Here is a 19,800-nt window from a genome sequence, read left to right as displayed (position 1 = left end):
TTGTGAGAGTTAAGACGGCCATTGAGGTTGGAAGGAGCTTGCTAAATAGAAGAGGACAGGGCAGGGTATTTCAGGTAGAGGGTAGAGCACATGCAAAGCACAATGGAACTGCAACAAAATACTGGCATGTTTGCAGAAAGATGGAAATTTGGTCTGTGAGGAGTGTCAGGTTTAGTAGAAAAGTTATAGCAGATGAGGCCGGTGAGTGAATGAATACACTGCTATTTGTGTGTCCCCCGAATCCGCTGCAGATGGAGCAGTATGGCTCCCAGTCCTCTGGCTTCCTATTGGGTCCAGCTGAGAGGAAGGGCAGCAGTGGCAGGAGATGGGGTACAGGAGGTAGGAGAAGGGCTGCCACAGGCTGTCTATATCCCTCCATCAAAGATCACAGTTGCTGGCCAGGGGCCCTCTCTCTCTAGTGGGAGCTGTGACTTCCTCCTTCTACCCCTTCGGGCCTAGAGGGGGCCATGATGCCCTCCTCTGCTAGCCCAGGTCCTGACCACCTCCTGAGGTTTTTCTGCACTTTGACTGCACCTTTGTAAATATCTACTTTATTATCTTCTCCTCAAATTATGCATTTCAGTGTGCCATCTTTTCCCTGCAGAAACTTTGACAATTTCAGGTTCTACAATATGCCATGTAAATGATGTTTTACTTTATCCTGAAGACAAGAAGGACCAGAGAACTAAAATGAAGAACTCTTCAATGACTACCTTAAAATATGACTGATGGTTATAAAAGGCACTAAAATGTGTCTCTTTCTTCTCCAGGGAATGACTCTCCCGAGCAGGGATGGGGCTCAGAAGAAGAAATGGAATTCCAGCAAATGAGTCTGCCTCCAATCTCTTTTTTTTTTCTTTTTGTGTGTGTGTGTGTCCTGAGGATCCTATCCTCACCAGCTAGACCATGTAATATGGTCTCAAGTGTGGACCTGAGATGGGGAGTCACCTGGAAAAGTTAGACCCAAACTGGCAGGACAGTAGTGGGGGTACACTACTATTTGTTGTCCAACCCAGGCACTTTTAAATTACACTTGGAAAACCAGAACTCACTCAGGTAAACTGGGATGGATGGTACCCATTAGGTATATTGTGCCATGATGGAAAGAGGTCTGGAAGTACCCTGCTGCTCCCAAGCCAGGGCCACAAATGTCTAAGAAAACTGTAGCAGGCTGGTAGGTCTTGTGCATAGGAGTCAGCCTCAAGAGAAGTCAGCATGTGTGTCACTTCAGGCCCCATCTCTGGGGCTAGTTCCAACTCTAACTTCTTGTTGAAAGACACTTTACATTCCTCCCCCAGGCCTAGATCCCTTCTATCATCTCTAAAGGATTGTCTATATTTAGGACTTAAACACCACCAACATGGGGAGAACCACATGGCTTAGGAGACCAAAACCATTACCTAGACCAATCATAGCTGACATTTTACTTACAGATGGCAAGTGTGAATCTAGACACCCAGACTGTTCTGATCGGTCAGCAGACAGACTGCTTTTCTACCTGGTTCTCACCCCAGAGACTGTACAAGTGTAGGGACTGCTGGAAACAAGCAGTTTCCAGGCTCTCGGCCTCATGTGGAAAGGTGGCAGCTCGGTTATTAGATGGCCGTCAGCTGTAACTAGTTGGCCATCAGCTGTAACCGGTTAGCCATTAGCCACTCATATAATTGCCGTGGCTACGTTGGCAAGTTGGTTGGTTGGCAGGGAAGCGGATGGCGGATTGTGGATCATGTGGCTCCTTCTTCCTGTGTCTCCAACCCAGCCGTCATCGAGAATATAGCGGTATGAACCCCCTATCCATGGCTCCGTGGGTGTTCCTTTTGGGCCTCGCCATACTCTGTGTCCACCTGCCTAGAGCGGGAGCGGGACCAGAGACCCTGCATGACAACATGTATGGCCCTGTATTGGGGGAGGGAAGGGTCAAATGAAAGCAATCCAGCTCAAGGCCATACCTGTTTTGTTTGTTTGTTTGTTTTCCTTTCCTAGGAGGAGGCAGTCTGCTACATCAAACTCCACAGTACCTCGGAAGGAAGAACAGGCTGATTAAGCTAGAATTCCAAAATGACAAAGAGGGCTCCTGGGTGAGCAGGGGCCTTCCTCGTTTTCTCCCTATGACCTTTGTCACACATTATTTCACCTCTTGGTGGTGCCACTGTGTCTCAAATGATTGCCTGGGGCCCAGGTGGAAGTTAAGGACAGTGGGAAGCAGTCTGGCTTCCTCCCAGGAGAGTGGCTGCACAGTTACAAAGTGCCATTTCTACCATCTGAGAGGTGGACACAAAGTGACAGGAGAACAGAACCAACGTAGAGATGCACACTGGAGCAGCTGCAACGCTCCCCCTCCGTTTGTGCATCCTCTGCTGACCCTGTGAGAAAGGGTCCCCAGGGTCTGGAAAAACAGCGCTCACTCTGACAAGGAAATGGAAGAATAATTAAGTGTAAAAGAGGTAATTGTACCTCTCTCCAGATAGTTAATCTATGGGATGTGATACCTTAGGGGGCAGGATGTATCCCCCAGAAAGATGAATGCTCCCGGTGGGAGGAAATGCCTTCAAAACGAGGCCTTCTTCAGTCCCAAGGAGGAAGGCCTTATCGTTTGCATATTTTCTGTCCGATTTATTCATCTGTGACAACCAGTTTGAAGAACTCCATCTCAGAGGAGCGCCCAGATGTCTAAAACCAGTTTGTTGTTAACGGCAGCTGCTGAGCGGCTTCAGTCCTCTCACCTTCCTTCACCTTCTCCATCATAAAATGGAAGATTGAAAACGGCGACTGGACTTGGAGCTGAGCTGCGCTGCACCCTCCACAACTAGATTGAAGGACAACGACTTGGAGCTGATGGGCCCTGGAGAAACACACTGTCCCTCAATATTCCCCCCAAAAAGTAAAATGATAATAATAATAATAATAATAATAATAATAATAAATAAATAAAATAAAATAAAATGGAAGTTGGCTCCAGGGAGTAGCCGCAGGGAGGGGACCATGACGCAGGGAGAGGAGAGCCAACTGGCACTCCTAGCCAACTGCCTCTGTCTCATGGACTAAGGACTGGAAAGTCCTAAAAGTATCTGTGCTAGGCCAGAAGGAAAGATCTAGAAAAAAGTCACATAGGTGTATTCACCTAAGGGAGGTATGCACCTATTGCTCTGCCTCAATTGTTGACCAAAGTCCTGAAAGAAAAGGCCCCGGGGTTCACGTTAGTCCAGGACTACAGATAAGGGATGTGCAAGGAGCCAGAGAACCCACTCTGAAAGGGGGCTGGAAGCCGGGCCTGCATCTCTGGGTCTTTGATCTGTAGTAATGTCCTCACCTGTGCAGGACATTGTAGTTGTCAATGTCGTTCCAGTTCCCCCAGGTCCCTTTTATAATTTCTGTGCCACTCCTCAGGTTCCTGTGAGGTTCTGCTTCTAACTGCCACTCTCTTTGGAGGTCTGTCTTTAGGTGCAGGAGCCCTTTCGCCCACTCATGGAGAGCCGGGAGTGTCCCCGGGGGCAGCGGGCAGCACGCTGTGTGGGAGCGGGGAAGCCCGCTCTCTGTACCTGCCTGGGTTTCACCTCAGGCAGGCCAAAGCCACCCTCACGGCTGTTTGCCTGAAATGGAGCCCCCCTACCTTGCATCCCCCACTCCTTCTGTGGTTTCCCTAGGGAGCACCTCCTTAATAAGTCACTTTCACACAAATTCAAATTTCAGGGCCAGCTTTGGGGCTCTGGCACTAAGAACAGACCTATTTGTAATTCTCACAAATGTTTTGTTGATTACAAGGGAAAACTCTTAAGGAAGGGAGCATGAGGTGCTTTGGAGGCTGCAAAGAGCAGGTGCCAGAGAGACGGCCACTGCTCCACAGTTAGGCTTTGGGCGGAGGGGCAGAGTGGGTGGCCCGGGTTTGGGGAGAGAGGAGACAGGGCTGAGTAGAGCCTGAGGCCAGGAAGAGCAGAGAGAAGGGGGGACATCTAGGAAGACTGACACCAAGGGCAATACAATCCGGCCAGGCGTGAGTCCTCCAAGAGACACCTCGCGAGGATTTCAGGAGTTTGGTGTGTTGGGGGGAGGAGCATATGGATTGCAAATCTTATGGAGGGAGTGAACCCTGAGCTCATGTTAAATGAAAAATATATCTGCAAGAATAAAGAAAAGGTGAGGGTGTGTTCTCCATAGGAAGGAAATGGAGTCCAAATATATGGATATGGATATGGGATATATGTTTATATGTTTAGGGTCTGGTGTGACCGAGGTAGGGACTCTGGAGATGCAGAGGGAGACAGCGTAAGAAGGGAGGCTGTGGTCAGCTTGCAGAGAGAGGCCTCAGAATGCCACGCTGAGGGGTTTGCTCTCGTCTGCAGCAGTGGGCTGCTGCTTATGCGGGTGGGTGGCCGAACGGCATCATGAAAATCACATCGGAGAGCAATATAGGAGGAAGACGGTTATGGGGTGGGAAGCCAGTCACTGCCAGGAACAGCGTAAATGCTGAAGTGTCCCCTCCCCAGGATGGGTTTCTCTTCCCGAATACGGTGGGTCTTATTCATACCACAGGTACCTCAGCACATGTTCTCCTGTGGAGACACGGCCGACTTAAACAGTGCTGGCAGGAGGGAGAGTGCTAAGGCAGAGCGGTGGCGCCCAGGACTCCTACCCACTCTTCAGGCCCTTTGGTCATCTTGCCACTGACAAGGATCCCACCACCAGGCCGATCCTCCTCTTCCTCATTATTTGCACTTCACGTCTAGTTGTTATCTCAAAAGATAGGAATGAGCGGAGGTGTATAAAGTGAGTTTATTGAAGGATTCATTTATTTGACAAATGTTTTTGAGCACCCAGCATGGGCCAGGTATTGTATTAAGACTTAAACAATGCAACACAGAGGCAAATAAGATAGGCACAGACAGGCGTTCTGCTCACGCAGAAGAGGCAAAGAAAGACAGACTTTTAATGACATGTGGGGTCTCTTATGACAGGATAATATGGGGTGTTGTACAGAAAATAGATGGGTGCTGAGGAACCCTAATTTAAGTGGACAGGGAGAGTCTTTTAGAAGTGGTATTTTTGCTGAGAACTCTAAAACTGAGTATAAATTTGGTGCTTGGAAGGATCTCAGACATGATCCACCAACCTACACAGATAAGGAGCCTAGAGAAGCTAAGTCTACGTGGCTATTTAATTTATAAGCCTATGACTGTGTATCTGTTTAATTCAAGAAAGACTCTGGATGAGAAGCTGCATCTCCTGATTCCTTAACCTGAGAAAAATAATAGTGTTTTCTGGGGTTAGTGGATTCTATGAGAGATTTTGTAATGAACATCCTGAAAGCTTGATAATGCCTGGATGTTACTCAGATTTTAACAAGATCTCTACCATCTGGAAGTTGCTATGCATTAGTATATTTTATCTGATGTAACCTCAGCTTGTGTGTTCATATTTAAGAGAAGCAGCAACCCATGCCCAGAGGTTTTGGCCTGATTTCCATGGAGTGGAGATAGTTGGGTTTTTGTTTTATTATCTAATCTGCTATGACAAGCCTGAGTCCCTAGACTTTCTGTGTCTTAGTTTTCATATGTGTCATATGGGGGAAAAAGTGTCTGCCCACTCAGTTCTTATGGTTGTCATGAGAGTCAAAGCAAGTATTTAGGGGAAGAGTATAAAGGACTCTACAAGAACAGGGAGGTGTTAAAGTTTACAAATCTGTGTACAAATCCTGTTGTCCCCTCTCTTCAGTATTCTTTTCCAAGTAACTGAATACATGGCCACATCACTGTGCTCAACATTAAACATTTATTTATTGTGCTCCTATGCCTCTGGGGATGCAGTGCTCATTTTTCAGAACAAAACATATTCTTTACTCTATATTTTAGAAGCTTATGATACAAAGAAGATAACAGCTACTTAAATGAAAGAAAGCAGGGGACCTGTGCAGGCAATTCACTGGCAAACGCCGTGCAGACACAGAAAGGAAGTGGCTCGGATTTAACCCTTTCCTCTGGTCCACATCGCCATGCTTGCAGAAAGAGCAGCCAGGTCCCTGGTGGGCAAGGACGGGTGAGGGAAGAGATGGAGGGGGAGGCAGTGGGTGTGCAGATGCAAAATGTCGGCCGGGGGAATCGGGCCTGTTAGTGCTGGAGCTTTGTCAGCCACTCCTCAAATAATTGCCTTCAACCAACGATGGGCAAATCACCGGCTAAGTCCTCTACAGAAACTCCTGGTGCCTTTGGTGATGTTCTCTAGAAAGCAGTTTCTGTAGGAAGGGATTCTAGCTGGGCTGCAGGAGAGCGAGTTCTTTCTCTGCACAAATTACTCCTGGTCTTGTGCATTCAACAAGCTCAAATTGTTCCCAAATCTCTTTCAAATGGACCACCTTCTGAACACCAGGCACTGGGGGTGGGTAGGACGATCCAGTCTCGCATCCTCTGGATGGTCTCCGCACTAGCCCCTCCAACTGGCCTCTTGCCTCTACATTTAACCCTTATAGTCACCCCTCTCGTTGCTGGAAGGGCATTTCTAGAAAATCTGTTTGAGACTTATTTGTTCAAAGCCCTTCAGTGCCTCCCACAGCTTTCAGTACGAAGCTCAAACATTTCAGAATAACACACTAGAACGCCCCTAGCCTCATTTAGCCCCATGCCGTTGCACAGGGGCCGTATCACAGTCAGAATCACAGGCGGTTTTCACAATGTGGCACAGTCTCCCATGCCTCCCAGCCAGTTCACACTCTGCCCTCTCTGTCTAAAGCACCTCTTCCCATTCTCTCACCCTCATGCACCTTCCTTCCCAAGGTTCCCTCTGCCTTACCACATCTGCAGTGACGTCCACCACTCCACAGCACTTTGTATACCTCCATCGCATCACCTACTTACTGGGCCATATAGCAATCGTGACGGTGGGAGCTGGTGTATTTTCTTTATCCATATTTTTGACCCACGAGAAGTGTGCCTACCATGGCACCTAGTCCATTATCACTGTCAGTAAGTAAATATCTCTGTTGCTTGCAGTGCAGGCACACTGCAGCAGGCATCTATCCCAAACCAGGTGTCTCTGAGATAATAGCTGGCCTCGGGCACAAACCAAACTGGAATGTCCCCCACTGTTCTCCATGGTTACTCATGCCAGGATGCCAGGAGCCTGCCATGCCTGCACACGTAGCATGGGTAAGCCATACTACTGAAAGTCAGCAAGCCACGATTCCTGCTCCACAAAAGCTTGCAAAATGAAAAGGGAGCATTGCAGCAGAGATTTTTATAAGAGTGTTTTTGGTAATTAACCAGAAAAATAATGGCTCAAACATTCCTTGTGCATGACAGCCTGTAAAATCCTTTCACATATAATTGTATTTCGTGGAATCATCGAAACAAAGCTGGAGGCAGAGACAAATCTCTAACCCCAGACCTAGGACAATAAAATGTATGATCATGGGCAAGTCATTTCACCTCCATGACCCTCAGTTTCCTCATCAGTACAAGACAAAGTGATTTCTGACTGACCCCCCAGCTCTGCAGGAGTTCCCAGGTCTGCTGCCTGCACCTCCAGTTGTTAAACTGCCCTATTCTCTGATGGACACTGGTCCCTTAAAACCTTAATTGTTCCTTTCTTTGCCAAGGTGAACAGAGAGGGGAAAGGTTAGGAGGTTAGAATAGAAAAGTGGAGTAGAATTATGAAGGCAAGGATGCCAATTACTAAAATACAATAAATGCAAACATGCCTTCACTTTTTATGCAAATTCTTGAGAGAAAGAGGAATATAAGAGCAAAAGAGCATGCTTTATTTCACCTCAGCAAGACACAGAAGAATCAAATAATATTAATTAGAATTTAAATGCGTAGAGTAAAATTAGCTCCTTTCCTTGTAATTATCAAGAGAATTACAAAAAAAGCCAGAGGGGTGAAAATGTAGCATCTTCCCCTTCCTTCTACTTAGGAGACACATTCCACTTCCCTTAATCTTGTGACTTTATGAGACTGATAAGGTATTGCCCAGCATGTCCCTAACAAAGCTAACCTGTTCTCATTTCTGAGGCTTTGTTTCTTTCCCCAATCCCACTAATCAGTTGATACATAGATGCGAGTGGTCCTGTCTGCCAAGATGATCTCCTATTCCTGGTCATCTCTGGCCTCCTTTCTCCTGGGAATATTTAGTTTTAAAACAAATCTCCTACTCCCAAAGTCCTGACAATCTCTGGAATTGGGTTCTTGCAATTAAGAAAAGGATGTCCTTTGGCAGTTTTAGCTTCATCAAAACCTGTTTAAAATATTCAATGATCAGCACAACACCCGAAGAGAAAGCGGATGTCACTATAGTTATCTGCAGGAGCTAAGATTATTCTTAATAAAAAGCCTGAGTCAAATTGAGCCAGGAAGTTCAGACAAAGGAAGCCGTAAGGAAAAGGGAAGTGAGGAGAGCACAGGGTGGGAGAAGTGTGACCAGAGCAGAGACTGTTTTCCAGTGATGAGGCCTAAGCTTTTGCTCCCTCCGATACTTTATATTCTTCTTCCTTGTCTTTCTGATATAGTGGTACAAACCCTAATTTGAGTGAAATGAGTGGCGGAGGGAGACAACGATTCTGTCTGTGTGTTGAAGAAAACCAAGGGCATTAGCGGCAAAAAATCCAGTTTTCACTTCCTCACAAGTCTTTCATTCAATGACTTTAAAGCAGAGCAGACAGGAAGCTGCAGAGTGATTCACTTCTAGGTAGGCACAGAAAACCCACATAAGGTCTGTATTTTAAAATTTTGTCTTAAAATAGAGTGTTTCTGTCTTAAAATTGAGAATGGGAACCCAGAAGTTCTAAGTGTTTGAGACAAGTTTCCCAGAGTTCTGGTATATAGACAGAGGACTCGGGTTCTGGGCTCTGTTTGCTACCCTTTTGTTATCTTACTAGAGGTAAAGTCAAACATTCTGGATCAATACATGTGCAAGAGGCTGGAAAACAACCTCTAAGTTGGTAGTAAAACTGTCATTAGAGGCCCAATAGCAGCAATACTTCTTACACAGTTGTATGCATTATACAATAGTGTTCTTTCCAGAAATGCAAATAGTTTTATATCAAGTCCCTGCATGACCAACTGCAAGCACGTCTTCTAGAATATATGGCGAAAAAGATTCTATCCTACGACCACCCCCCCATGCTGCTTTTGCGTATTGTACTTTCTCAGGAGCATATTGTAAAAAGAAGTTTTTGCAAATAAAAAACCTTCTATTCCCATGAATACCATTCAATCTGAAAGAAAAGTTCCAGCACTGTCCACTGATTTCTGACCTTACCAGCTATCAGTATGTGTGTGATCTCCTGGAGAGTCAATTCGGTTGGATAAACTCCTACACCCACAACTATAACCCACTAGAAGATTGTCTGTGGCTCCTATTCCTGTATGAAGGGGACGCAAATCTATATAATAGCCTGGGCCAGTTCACAATGAGCTGAGGAAGGTCCCTGGAAAGAGCCTGTGACACTTGACCCTCTGCCTTCCCTCAATAGCTTCTAAATTCTACTGTTGACAGAAGAAGCAGGACTAGCAACATTTACAATGTAGTATTCTGTATGCATATTTGAAAGACATTTATTATCTGTAGAACATTGTTTACAAATTGCTCTACTATTTGATTTGTGATAAATGATTAGTAAATATGTTTATCAAAGTAAATAAAACTATAGAGTGGCTCTTTCATCAGATCCACATACCTTAATGTCTGGGGAACCTAAAAAACAAACCATCCTAAGAGGACCTGCTGTGTCACTTGCCACGGGCTCTTCCTCTCTGTTTCCCTCTCACCCATCCCTCTGCACTGAGACTTTACCTACAACCCTGTCCAGCATTCTCTCAAATGCAAACTGATGGTCACAAGCAGGGGAAAGTGGAGGACATCCAGGTGAACTTGCCCAAATATAAGAATGTCATCTGTCCACAAAAGCCTGAAGAGAAAAAACTGCCAGAGGGTCAGTTCCGATGTGAGAATCCTGCTTGGTTCTGTCACTTGGAGGAAGAAGGGTGGCTCTAAGGCCCGAGCCGGGCTCTGGAACTTGCATATACCATAAACTTAGACATCACTAAGCCTGCTGGCATGTCATCCTTTCTCCTATTAATAGCAACTTCTTTCATTCTGCTTGCCCCAGAAAGCGAAATGAATGAGGCTTGGCTGCAAGTGTAGGAGAGAATAAAACCCAGGATGGCAATAAATTGGAGTGCAGAGTGGCAGACACTGTAATCCGCTGGAACGACGCTCTGGCTCAAGGAAAAGAACCTCTTTGGGGAACCAGTGAAGGGAATCAATGCCCGTAAATGCGTCCAAGGCAGCAAGCAACAGCACAAAAAATAGATACTGTTGACCAGGACATGCAGCAGACTGCAGGTTGTAAAACAAAACAGAAAGTCATTAAAACAGTGGGCAGAGGGCACAACTGTGTGATGTGGATGTCATGGGGGACCTGTGTTAGAAGGAGATCAGGACTTCCCATCAGCCAGGTCAGAATTGCCAAGACTCCGTCTGCATGGCCCTGGGATGCTACGCTCTAGATCCTTCTCTATGCACAAACCACTGAGAGAGGAGAGATGGTAGTATTTATTGCCACTTATGTAATAGGTCTATTTAGAAACACGTTCTGACCAGCTTATCAGTATATTCATACATCACACACATATTGAGCTGTATTCATTTAGGGTTTGGGTTGCTTTAACCAAAGACTTTCCTGGGAAGTGTGCCAGGGTACGTTTTTTGGAACAAGTCCACTTTCCTGCCTTATTCTCCACCTTTTGATCCAGCAGAGGGCAGAGTCAACCCATCAGACTCAAGCTCAGGACCTGTGGGGCAGTATGAGAAGGAGTCTTGGGAGAGGGGCCAAAAAAGCAAAGAAATGAATCAACTCTTCGTCCTGTAAGGTGGATGGTGGACACTTCCTGGAACTCTCAGGACAAAAGACTGAGCGTGGGACCAAAAAAAGAGTGCATTGAAGTGTCCTGAGTGTCCTGTGCCTCAGTTTCTCAACCTGTCAAAGGAGCAGAGGAATGAATCATTTCCAAGGCATCCTGTAAGTGAAGCCAGGTTTTACGGATCACAGAGAGTACCTCTGAGAAAAAAGGAGGAGCAGCGGGCAAAGAAACAGGATACAAGGTTGATACCAGCAGAAAGCAGAAAAAAGGCATGTTCCCAAAGCTTCTTTCCTCTGCCTAGTGCTTCCCTCTCCCCTGGGGCATCTGCATCTCTCCGCCTGCATTCCAATCCTGACCCATTTTTTTCTTGTCTTGCTTTTGCTGCCTTGGCTACCCTCTCCAGCTCCTCTCCTCTTGGGAAAAATAAAAGTGAAACCCAAAACAATTCCTAGGGGACAAATGACAGCAGCTGCTTCCTCCCCCTTCTCTTGTCCCCTCCATGGGAGGTAGCTGTGAAGTCCAGGCACACTGCCAGCAATGGTGAGAGCTTTGATTTCCAATCTGATCGTCTCGTTTTGTCAGCCTCTGCATACCACAAACTGCTCGGTCCCCATCTATCACTGGAAAGAAAGGGGTGATGGAAGAGAAAAAAAAAAAAAGAAAGAGCCACCCTCGACTCCCATAATGAAGAACTGGTGCGGGTGTTTCTTGTCACCGACCCTTAGCACCGTCCTCGCACCTCACCACCTTGCCATTGAGTCACTGGCCACAGCGGGGCTGCAGAGACACTCTCCCTGCTATTGTTTGCAGTGTTCTTGTAAGGACAATTTCGATCCGTCAGATTTTCTTCTTGGCAGAATTGATGGATTCAGGATCCTCTTGATCTTGGCTGTTTATATTTCTGCTCCCATCACATACGTTCACTCACACACACAGATGGCCACACCCTCTCTCGCACTCAGTCTCCTACTCCCCCACATTGCACAGGGGCGCCCCCGGGGACTTGCAGTACGGTGCTTACAAATGTGATGTTATCCCTCTTGTGGGCTGTGTTCCTTCCTCTGCCAACAGCTCACACATCCCTCCCACCCTGGACCCCAACCTGTACTTCTTACACACACACTATACTCCTCTACTCCCCTGAATCCTGTGGGTGGATGTAACTTAGTTTAACTAACTCAGGTATCACGAGAAAATATCCTTTATTTATTCAGTCAGTCAGTCAGCAAAAACAACCAAAAAACCTTTTTTTCTATCTCTGCTGTGTACCAGTCAATGCATTAGGAGCTGAGTACACAAATGTGAACAGGACAGGGTGTCTGCCTGTTGTGTGGCCAAAGTCAGGGTGTGTTTGGGCAAAGTTTGTGCTTTCCAGTTTGAAATGCACATCAGACACACTTGAGGAATTTTTTTGTTTTTAAATACATTTTATAAATAAAGACTTCACACCCAGGATTCAAAATAAGTTCCACAGATTTTCCTGGTGTACAACCTGAGAATCATTACGCAGAGTGGTTGGGGAGATTGAGGTAGGAAACAGATGTGTAAAAAACGTGGATAGGTGAGCAAAGATATTTTCACGAAAGGCCTTCCATGTGAGTTATCACGAGGCATTCGGAATATAATGTTTGGGTACGACGAGTTTCAAACAGGACAGGAATGTGCTCTGCTCTGTTTTCTGAGTGGTCAGTGCTGCCCACAGGAGAGCAGATTGAGAAACACAGAGAGCGTGACAAGCCCACCCCCAAGGGCCATCCTAGCCAGGACTAAGTGGCCTGAGGAAGGGCAAAGCCCTGCCACTGGGGAGGAGGGGACAGATTAAAGATGTTTACCCAGATTGAAACTTCAGGGGCGGGAAGGGTATGGGAGGGAAGGCAGGGTATAGCGCATCAGTCACGATGGCTGGCGTGCATTGATCCCCAGCAAGCACCAGGCACTGTGCTACGCCGTTTACCTGCCTTATTTGATTCACACAGCCACTCTGTGAGGGGGTTGTCGAAAATACCTCCACCTTACAGGCAGGACGGTGTGGCCTAATACATCGTTTGCCTAACATCACATAGTTAATAAATTCCAGAGCAGGGACTGGAACTCTGGTGGTCTCTGTAGGAGACCCACACTCCATAACATAACAAGGTCCTATTCTGCCTCTTAGTTTCTGGCTTGGGCACGTGGATGAGTGCCGGGTCCTGGAGGAAGGACTGGGACTTGCCAGAAGGACTTGTGCATATAGGAACTTCAATCTGCATAACGAGCTGTCATATATGGCTCTCTAATTGATTCATGTAGCTGGCTTTGCTTGCCCACTTGGGTGATTACTGCCTTTAGGACGAGGGCCGTACTGCCGGGCCCCCGTGGTGGTTGATACCAGCTGGCCCCACAGCAGGCATGCAGACACCTCTTAATTGGCGTACCGAATGTGCACACGGCGTTGTTTATGGGAGGGACCAGTGGCACGATAGCTCCCTATTGCTTCACAAGGAAGAATGGCTTTAGGTTACATCCATAACACTGCCCTTGACTCCAGGGCACTCAGACAGCTCTGATCAGCTTTCTCCATGGCTCTGCATGATGGACCATGGACACTCCATCACAGAAGCTTTTATCAATTGATGGGTCTCCTAGTGAGTCTTCCTGAGATGTGTTTGGGTTTAGAAAAGACAGCAGTTTCGTCCGCATGAATACATTGTGTGGAAAGCAGATAGATTTACCTCTTCTCTCACCCAGTATAGAGCCTCTCTTCTGTCTACCCGCTTCTCCCCAAACCACCCAGTGCCCTTCCAGCACCTTCTCTGTCCTTGTCATGGACAGTGCATTTTATATGAAGCTGTAAAATCTGATGACAGCTTTCCTTGTCAATGTGGCCCTCACGCTGATCCCTCAGTGATATACGGCACTGACCCTCCGGCAGTTGAGCAGCCTCATTGCAAATGAGAGAAAGGAGACAGAAAGAAGCAAAGGGGAGAGTGAAGAGCGAGAAACAGGAAGGCTCACAGGACAGGACACAGGAGAGAGAGAAAAAAATCATATGGTAAAGCCAGAGAGGAAGAACATTTTTTAAATGGGAAGAAGGAGAACACAGAGGCAGGTTTTCCCATTCTCTTGGTTCTTTTGTGTTTCGTACTGGATGAACGAGGGTGTACGTGCACGTGTGTGTGTCACAAGGCATCAGGGATCTAATTCTGAGCAGCACTGTGACAAGCTCCAAACCCGGAGAAATTCAGAGCAGAGTAAGTGTCTTTAGAGAGACACTGAGTAAGGATCTCCTGAGACTGACTGAGGAGGGACAGTCCTGGCGAAGGCGGGGCTGCAGTCCTGCAGGAGGCTTCCAGGTGAAGCCACTCTGCAAAGGGCTGGTTCTGTTCAGGACCCCCTCGTCTGGGTCCCCCAGTCAGCCCCTCCATTTCGGAGGCTGCACTGCTGGTATCCGTCCTCGGAAGCTCCAGGCAAGAGAAGGAAAGGCTCATCAGCTCATTTACAGAGGGGACTTTTGTTTTTTCCCCTGGCCAGATGAGGCACAGCTTTGGGCTCCTTTAACACAGCCAGGAAGTCTGACAGTAGGTGGCATTGGCGGAGTTTGGGTTCCTTGTTATAAACATTTGTTCCCTTGAAAACCCTGTTGATTTGACTTTAACAGCCCCAGGGGAGGCTGATTTGCTGACTATGGAGCTGCCTAAATAAAACCAGTTGGAAGAGAATTTTACAGAACATTACAGTGAGAAACCCGCACATGCCTCTCCAGGCGACCTGGATACCAAGAGGTGCCCCTCTTTGGTCTCTCCTGTTGTCTACCACATTCCTGCTCCTTCTCCAGTAGAGATTGCCTTTAATACGAATTCTCAGCCTTTAATACGCATTCTAGGCTCCTAATCTCCCCAGTCCCAGATCTCCCTAAAGAGACTGGCACAGAGCCATCTGTCCAGAATGAGGGCTCCTGCCCAGTGCACAGCTACTAGCAGGCACGGTACTAGGACACAGCTTCCCTAAACATGTAATTCAGCACCTGCACCACTTTCCCTACGTTTCAGATTAATAGGCAGTTTCGGTGTTCCCCTTTCATTTTCGTGCATAGAGATGGAGGCTGCAGTGAATGCCAGCCCATGGTGTCTAGGTTATCAGATATGTCTGCAGAATGCAGGTAATTTGTGTTTCTGCTTTGTGCAATTGACACTAATGGCACATGCATAAAATTGAACCATCTTCCAAAACACACGTCAAAGGAATATATTTACCAAGCACAAAGGCTAGGAGCAGAAGAATTGAACTCTAAGGATAACATGTTTGTAGAAAAGTGATGCACTTAAGTTATTATGTACGAAAACTATTGGCAACATTGTCAGTCTAGGCTCTTTAGAGAAAGAGGGTGAACAGAACGGGAGGGTCTGCCAGTTGGAATAGAGGCACATGGAGCTGTGCGAGGACACAGATTACAAACGGGAAAGGAAAATAAAATGAGAACCAAAGCTTTTGAAGCAGAATTTAAGAGAGGAACAGGAGGGGATTTCATAGGTCAAAAGGGGAAATGGCAAAAATAGAGCTCAGAATAGGATCATGTAATGAACCAGCTTTTCACTTATATTTTCTGTATTTCATAGCCCTTTTACTTAAATAAATGGAGTTAGGCATTTTCCCTCTAGTCCCTCATCTTCCACGTTTCATCATGCCCCACTTGACCCTAGGAGTCCTATACCTGACTTGGATTTTTTTTAGTATTCCATGTTAGACTGTGGTATCAACTGTTGATACTGCTTTATGCATTTTGGTTTATATTTTACTTTCTATACGTGCACTTTGATATTGGTTCGTGTTTTAAGAGCAGGGAATTAACACTATGGCTCTGCTTTGATATTCAAAGAAAATGAGGTCCTGGAAAGAACGACTTATGGATCTCCATCAACTTATGGAGACAAGTTCAGTGATTAAGACGAATTGCACTTCCTTAAGCTCATGGAGTGGAAAGCTCCTTCTCTGTCTCCAAAATGGGAATGAAACTACTGGCTTTTTCCTACTCGTCTCCTGTGAGCACTGCAAACTCTGGAGAGAGTTAAACCAAAAGAGTATATCAAGGTGATCTTTTGACACATTTTGATGGCAGAAAAGGTGTCAATATGATTAATACAAGATATCAGATCATCAAAAATAATAATTAGTGTACATATTTACACCTACACACACACCACAAAATCCATTTTTACCAGCCTCCTCTAACTTAGTTCAGCTTATACTAGCCCAGTCAGATTCTATCAAGGTGTGGCAGTGGCGTTTAGATGACAAATAAACTGCAAAGCAGATGCTGCACCTGTGGACAATCTAGGAAAGTATGCTAAGCTCTCTTTTGTTGCTCTTGGCCTGCATTTCTGCGGAGTCTGAAAGGCAAGCTGGCTATTAATCCTTGCAGAGCCCTAAGCAGATAGACAAACACTATTCCCCCTACCCTTACCCCGTTCCCAGATGAAGAATGAAAGGAAATGATCAACATAAATGACTTGTCTAACGTGGTGCAGAAAATCTATCTTAAACGTAGCCAGAAGTTCAGTTCTCTATATGATAAACATTTCATCATTGTAGGTAGTCCCTCTTTTGCCCACAGAGAAGACCCTGTGTAGGACTTTCTCTACAACCTTACGGCCTACTTATAGTAGGAAACAAACGCCGCTAGCCAGAGTCTTAAGGGTCTCCGTCCATTGTTTCCCAGGAGACCTAAACTTAGCCAGGTAAAGCTGAGTGTTGTTACCGCTCCTTACTCCCATTCTCTTCACTTTTATCTTCTTTGAATTCATCAGTCCACCACGCCCTGGGGAGAAGGGAAACAATCTGGCATTCTCTCTAACATCTTCTTGGTCATACATACCGAGAGATGTCCAGAAATACTTCATGTACATCTGAAGAAGTCATTAGCTCTGATCAATTCTAAAGCCAGAGCTGTTCAACATGTGCAGTAAGAAAACAGCAATATAAACAGAGGGAGAAACAAAGAAAGGGATTTAAAAAGAATCATCAGCCAGGCTGTAAAAACAAGCTGTAACTGGAGGGAAAGGCAAGCAGGGCTCAGACTGGGGGCCTGCTTCAGCGGTGCAAGAGTGAACTCACAGAACCTCATGCTCCTCGATTTCCTATTCATCTCTTTGCTCTATAGCTCTGATGGGGGCTCTTTTATTGAAATATATATTCTTTACACAGCGTATAATACATCCTTCTCTCATGAGCTGTGCCTCATGAGCTGAGGCACAGTTAGCCATACCGATGTGACTCTGGCCCCTTCAGGGAGAACATGACGTAGACCAGTACAGCGTTGGTTCAAAACCTGCACCCCAGCTTTCCCTTCACAGTGCCAGGCGATGCATTTCATATAACAGCTCTGCCCCTCTGTGTGGCCTTGGTGCAGAAGGTCCCCAGAGCCCATCAGAAATGGCTCCTTGGTAAAGAGAAGTGATGCTACGGGACCAGAGGACTGCCAGCTCATTTCAGTTGTGACAGAAAAATCTCATTTTCAGCATAGGACGGCAGAGGCAAACAATTTAATACATTAACCTGCACTGACTCCTCACCCAGCTGCTTCTCATCTTGATTGAACGATAAGAAGGTTAATTATTCCCAGGCTCATCTTCAGACTTCACAGACCATATTATGGTGGCTGGGGGTTGGGAGGGGGAGCTGGTCTGGCTAGACCCAGGCTTTGGATGGCCATAGTGGTCATGAATTTGGCTGCTATTCCTGCTGCTGCTGCTCCAGCTGAAGTCTTTAAAATCAGATGGGTCAGTTAGGAGGCCAAGCATGCACCCCCCATATTTGGATACCAGGAATACAAGAAACAATGATCCCTCCCACTGCACAGTGTGCTCCGGACAATATAACCAACCCTGGCAGTACCGGCCCCAGGAACGGATGGTCTCAGTAGAGACCATATGCTGAACGAGCATCATCTTCCCACAAATCCTGCTTTGAGGTAAGACCACACAGCTATGGTGACGGAGAGTGTTGAGTACCTCCGGGAATCAGCCCTAGGCATTGAAAGAAGGTAAGAGGACCAGCTGATGCCTAGTGGGGAGACCGTTTAGGTAGCAGAAAATGGGAGTCACCCATGGGTGGGAGAATATCTTTTCATCCATTGGCAGGTGGAGAATGAGACCGACAAAAAAGGAGGGAAGCTGGGGAGCTTCTACTGTACCCTGTGTCTCCTCTCCGCCCCAGCCCCATTCACCCTCTTGAGGACATCATCCTTAAAATATATTTCATTCCACAGCTGCATTATGGTGCCACAAAATCCTGGGAATCCAATTTAAGAACAGATTACCTCCTCACTTACTTCATTTGAAGCAATTACATGTTAATTTTCATTGAAACCAGCCTAATGCATACCAATCTGATGCTGCAATCTCATTTGAATACTTAAGGGAACATCCGCCAGGTTTGGGGCTCCAGAGACGTATATTTAAAGGGCCATTTCATTCTTTGCATTGGTGGACTCTCATTTATTCCTGGTCCCCTCCCTGCAGCTCCTCAGGAGGGCAGTTCTCCCCTGGTAAAAGAAGTGCAAGTCAGTGTGCTCCAAACTGTAAGTAGCTGTCCTTGGAGAGGAAGCCCATGTTTTGCGGTTTCTGTCTTTTCCCTGCATTTTTGCCACGTGTAATAGCAATGAAAATATCTCCACCTTGCTTTGTCTTCCTTGTAAAGTCAAGATTCATTCTCTGCCATCTGCACAGGGGAGAGGGGAGTGGCAATACCAGGCCCAGCCTTTGCTCAGCTTCAATCTGCAACAATCTCAGATTGTTGATTACTGCGTATTGTGTTCCCGGCCATTCACCTAAGGAGGAAATAGCTTTCTAGACAAGCTCTGTGCATTGATCTGAGCCACTGGTAATTAATAATACTCAGGGACTTTGAAATCAGCTGGTCTTTTAGTTTTAGAATAAGAAGGTTAAAAAAGAAAAAAAAGCCTGGTCTGCTTAGTTGATGCATATAAACTAAAGAAAATCATGTTTGAAGCTACAATTTAATTAGATAGTATGACTGTAAAGGACCCTGAGACTGTTGTGAAGATGCTATGTAAATCTGTTTTCTATTCTGTAGTGATTAATCTACACTGACATGGAGGCGGGCAGATGGGGACGACAGGGTTGATTTAATTCAAGACAGTCCAGAGCTGCTGGTTCCAAAGTGGCCCAAGTTCTTCTTCTGTTTTGAATTAGGAAATTGGGGTGCAGGGACGGACAAGGAACTAGACAGATACTCCCAGCGAGGCTTTGCCACGAGGCACGACAGGTAGCTAGACTATGTATTACTCTGGATGATGCATATTTATTGAGTCCCCCTGTATGCCTGCTCTTAGAGTTAGGACTACGGCAGAGAATTAAGACAGAAATGACAAAGGCCCTGTTCTGGTGGAGCTTACACAAACAAACAAACAAACAAAAACAAAATAAGCAAATACATGCGATGAAAAGTGCAATGGGGAAAGATAAACCAGAGCAAGGAGGAGAGGGAATGCGGATGGTGGTACTATTGTACCGTTTATTGTTATTGTATCACATCGGCCAAGCAGCTCAGAGCCCCTTGCCTTTGTGGTATTCTGACTGGGAGGGATTAAGGGGCCAGTAGGACCATTCAGCGTTAGTTACACTAATGATGCTTTATGAATCAAGGTATTCCAGAGCCAAATCACAAACCTCCACTTTTGAAAGTAATGACTTGTCACTCTTTTCACCAGTAAAGCTTTAAAAATCCAAAGGATCGTATGTGATCTAGCCAGGAAGACAGACCAAGAGGCATAAACACAGAGACCAGGGAGAGGGGTCCATGCTCACCGGCCCCAGTTTGACACCTGTTGCACTTTTCCAACCTTTTCAATCTCAACTACAGGGAGAACAAAAGCGATGTTTCCCTCCCTTGTAGAGAGCTTGGGAAATATGCCTTTTGTCTTCATGTAGCAAAACTGAATACCAACTGCATT

General features: G+C 46.2%; 1 protein-coding gene across 15 annotated transcripts in view; it reads right to left on the bottom strand.

Moving 5' to 3' along the window:
* NTM (neurotrimin) overlaps positions 1 to 19,800 on the bottom strand; it is a 973,593-nt gene that overhangs the window by 197,585 nt on the left and 756,208 nt on the right. The window contains exon 1 of one of the 15 annotated variants that reach the window (XM_033097833.1): positions 6,846 to 7,003. The exons of 13 other annotated variants lie outside the window; for them this stretch is intronic. In XM_033097833.1, the coding sequence (XP_032953724.1) occupies positions 6,846 to 6,853 (8 nt within the window). In that variant the 5' untranslated portion in view covers positions 6,854 to 7,003. Of the gene's footprint in view, positions 1 to 6,780; positions 7,004 to 19,800 lie in introns of those variants that run through there. One more of the 15 variants, XM_033097834.1, reaches the window with a different exon arrangement.

Source organism: Rhinolophus ferrumequinum, chromosome 25 (assembly GCF_004115265.2).
Source record: "Rhinolophus ferrumequinum isolate MPI-CBG mRhiFer1 chromosome 25, mRhiFer1_v1.p, whole genome shotgun sequence".
Taxonomy (NCBI): domain Eukaryota; kingdom Metazoa; phylum Chordata; class Mammalia; order Chiroptera; family Rhinolophidae; genus Rhinolophus; species Rhinolophus ferrumequinum.
The sequence above is the reverse complement of the archived record's forward strand: the minus strand, read 5'-3'. Positions and strand labels throughout refer to the sequence as shown.